Consider the following 2,648-nt stretch of genomic DNA (forward strand, 5'->3'; position numbering starts at 1 on the left):
CTAGCTCTGTAGACCAGGCTGGTCTCGAACTCACAGAGATCCGCCTGCCTCTGCCTCCCCAGTGCTGGGATTAAAGGCGTGCGCCACCATCGCCCAGCAATAAATCTTAAAAAAAAAAAAAAGAAATACATTCAGGCAAAATGCCTATATACATAATATAAAAGTAAAAAGAGAGCTGGGGGTAGTGGCACATGCCTTTCCAGCACTTGGGAAACAGAGGTAGGTGGTGCTGATCTCTGAGTTCCAAGCCAGCCTGATCTACAGAGCAAGTTCCTGGATTAAACACACACACAAATAAATAAATAAATGGAGGAAAATGTACTTTTTCTGAAAAGTACTAAGACCAAACATGAGTCAGCAGACTCCAGGCCAGGTGGAAGGCCCAGGGAGCCAGCACAAAGGAGTGGGCGCACTGTTCATTTCCTGAGATCTCCAGGACACACAGTCTCTTCTTCCTTCACCAGACACGAAAACAAAGAGGACAGCAGGGCACAAATACCGCCATAGCTCAGTGTGCCCTGGCCTTCCAGACTGCCATTAACCCCGCAGTGAAGACTGTCAGCTGCCCCTGGCCTTCCAGACTGCTCACTAACCCCACAGGGAAGACTGTCAGCTGCCCCTGGCCTTCCAGACTGCTCACAGGGAAGAATGTCAGCTGTTATTTGACAGCTCCATTTTGCAGATCAAGAAACTGGATAAAGGGTCTGGCCACTAAAAAGGTTGATAAAGGAGCAGTTTTATTGAGTTGTTACTATGTGCTAGGCCCTAGGAGGTACTATATCACATTCAGTTGTCCCAGAAGTCCTGGGATAGAAAATATGCTACCATGGCCACTATGCAGAGGAATGACAGGCACTCAGGTTCAGAAGCAAGCCTTTGGTCACATGGCCCACCAGGTCCTCAGCCTTCACCCACCCCTACAATCAACCGAAGATTCCAGGCACATAGAAAGGCCAGGCCTACAGAGAGAACCTCACGCCATGCTCTCCCTGAGATGGACCAGTATGAGACACCCTAGATGGTAGCTTCCTAGTCCTGTCCTTCAGCCAGTTTTTTGTTTGTTTGTTTGTTTTGTTTTGTTTTTTGGTTTTTCGAGACAGGGTTTCTCTGTGGTTTTGGAGCCTGTCCTGGAACTAGCTCTTGTAGACCAGGCTGGTCTCAAACTCACAGAGATCCGCCTGCCTCTGCCTCCCGAGTGCTGGGATTAAAGGCATGCACCACCACCGCCGGGCCTTTCAGCCAGTTTTTGAGGAGCCACTGGTAGGTGCATTTTGCGACAGTCAACAGTCAAGCCTCCACCACGTGCCTCCCTGCTGCATTTTCCTCAGTGACAACAGGACGTCCCCACAGCTACAGGTGCTCACCTTTAGGGATGAACTTCAACGAGCTGCTGAATATTCAGAATCGGGATTGTCCTCGCTTGGGGCCATCATTCAGGAACTCGTGACCCAACCCATTGCCACACTTACCACAGGACACCTGGGAAAACCCAAACACAGTTAGTCGCCCTGCCTGCTGCCATGGAGATTAACGCTTCCACCATCTGTCCCTTTCCCAAGCTAACTATAGCTCTGAGGGGTGGGGCCTGTGCAAGGAAGCTGTCCTGATGCTCACGCTCTCTCAGACTACAAGCACTCTCAAAATCCACGTGTGGCGACTTTAGTCCCAGCTCAGGAGGCAGAGGCAGATGGATCTCTGAGTTTGAGGCCAGCCTGGTCTACAGAGCAGGACAGCCAGGGCTGCACAGAGAAACCCATGTCTCAAACAACAACAACAACAACAAAATCTTAGGCGCCAGCGTCCCAGCTGAAGATGGAGACCTGGAATAGCCTCACGAGGGAGCAAAGGAAGAAAAGCGTAACTGGTGCCAAGACCCTCCCTGGCCGGCACTCCCCGGGACGATCGCACCCACCTTTAAAGCTTCGGGCCGGTTCTTCTCGGGGCGCTTGGTCACACTGTCTGCATGGACCGTCTCAGTGAACGCTGGCCATGGGGAGGAGTGTGCATACTTGGAGCGGCTGGAGAACAGCTCATAGCCACACTTGGCGCACACATAGACGCCTGCAGCAGAGGAAGTACAAGTGCAGAGTCAACCGTCAGCTCCATCTGTCTGTGCAGTTTTCCTTGACTTTGGACCCAGGAAACGACAACACTAGCACTGTTCCATCGTGGTGGTAGAACACGCCGTCCCCATGTACCCCTGCTCATAGCCCATTGATTGGCTCTGGGAGACCCAGCAAGGCCTGGCTGGGTCACAGGAGATGAGGAATCACTCTCTGGGTTCATTTCTGCTGCTCTCAGTGGCCCTGTGATGAAATCTTTAACCTTTTAATTTAATTATTTAGTTTTGGATGTCTTAAGACTTTATTTTATGCATATGGCTGTTTTGCCTGCATGTACGTCCATGTATGTTTTGCCTGCATGTACCACATGTATGCAGTGCCCAGAAACACTGGAAGAGACCAGGATAAAGGGTCAGATTCCTGAGACTGAACCATCATGTGGGTTTGCTTCGTTTGTTCTAAGACAACATCTTTTTTTTTTTTTTTTTTTTGGTTTTAGAGAGCATATTTGTTTATTTTTTTTTGGTTGTTTGCAGACGTGTGCTCTTCCGATCCCACCCTTGCAGTGAGCTCCTGGATGTCTCA

General features: G+C 50.1%; 1 protein-coding gene across 1 annotated transcript in view; it reads right to left on the reverse strand.

Moving 5' to 3' along the window:
* Msrb1 (methionine sulfoxide reductase B1) overlaps positions 1-2,648 on the reverse strand; it is a 10,500-nt gene that overhangs the window by 5,410 nt on the left and 2,442 nt on the right. Inside the window, exons 2-3 of the mRNA XM_005349147.1 lie at positions 1,913-2,061; positions 1,365-1,479 (exon numbers count right to left, since the gene is read on the reverse strand). Of these exons, the coding sequence (XP_005349204.2) occupies positions 1,365-1,479; positions 1,913-2,061 (264 nt within the window). The remainder of the gene's footprint in view (positions 1-1,364; positions 1,480-1,912; positions 2,062-2,648) is intronic.

The sequence above is a fragment of the Microtus ochrogaster genome, chromosome 7 (genome assembly GCF_000317375.1).
Source record: "Microtus ochrogaster isolate Prairie Vole_2 chromosome 7, MicOch1.0, whole genome shotgun sequence".
Lineage (NCBI taxonomy): Eukaryota > Metazoa > Chordata > Mammalia > Rodentia > Cricetidae > Microtus > Microtus ochrogaster.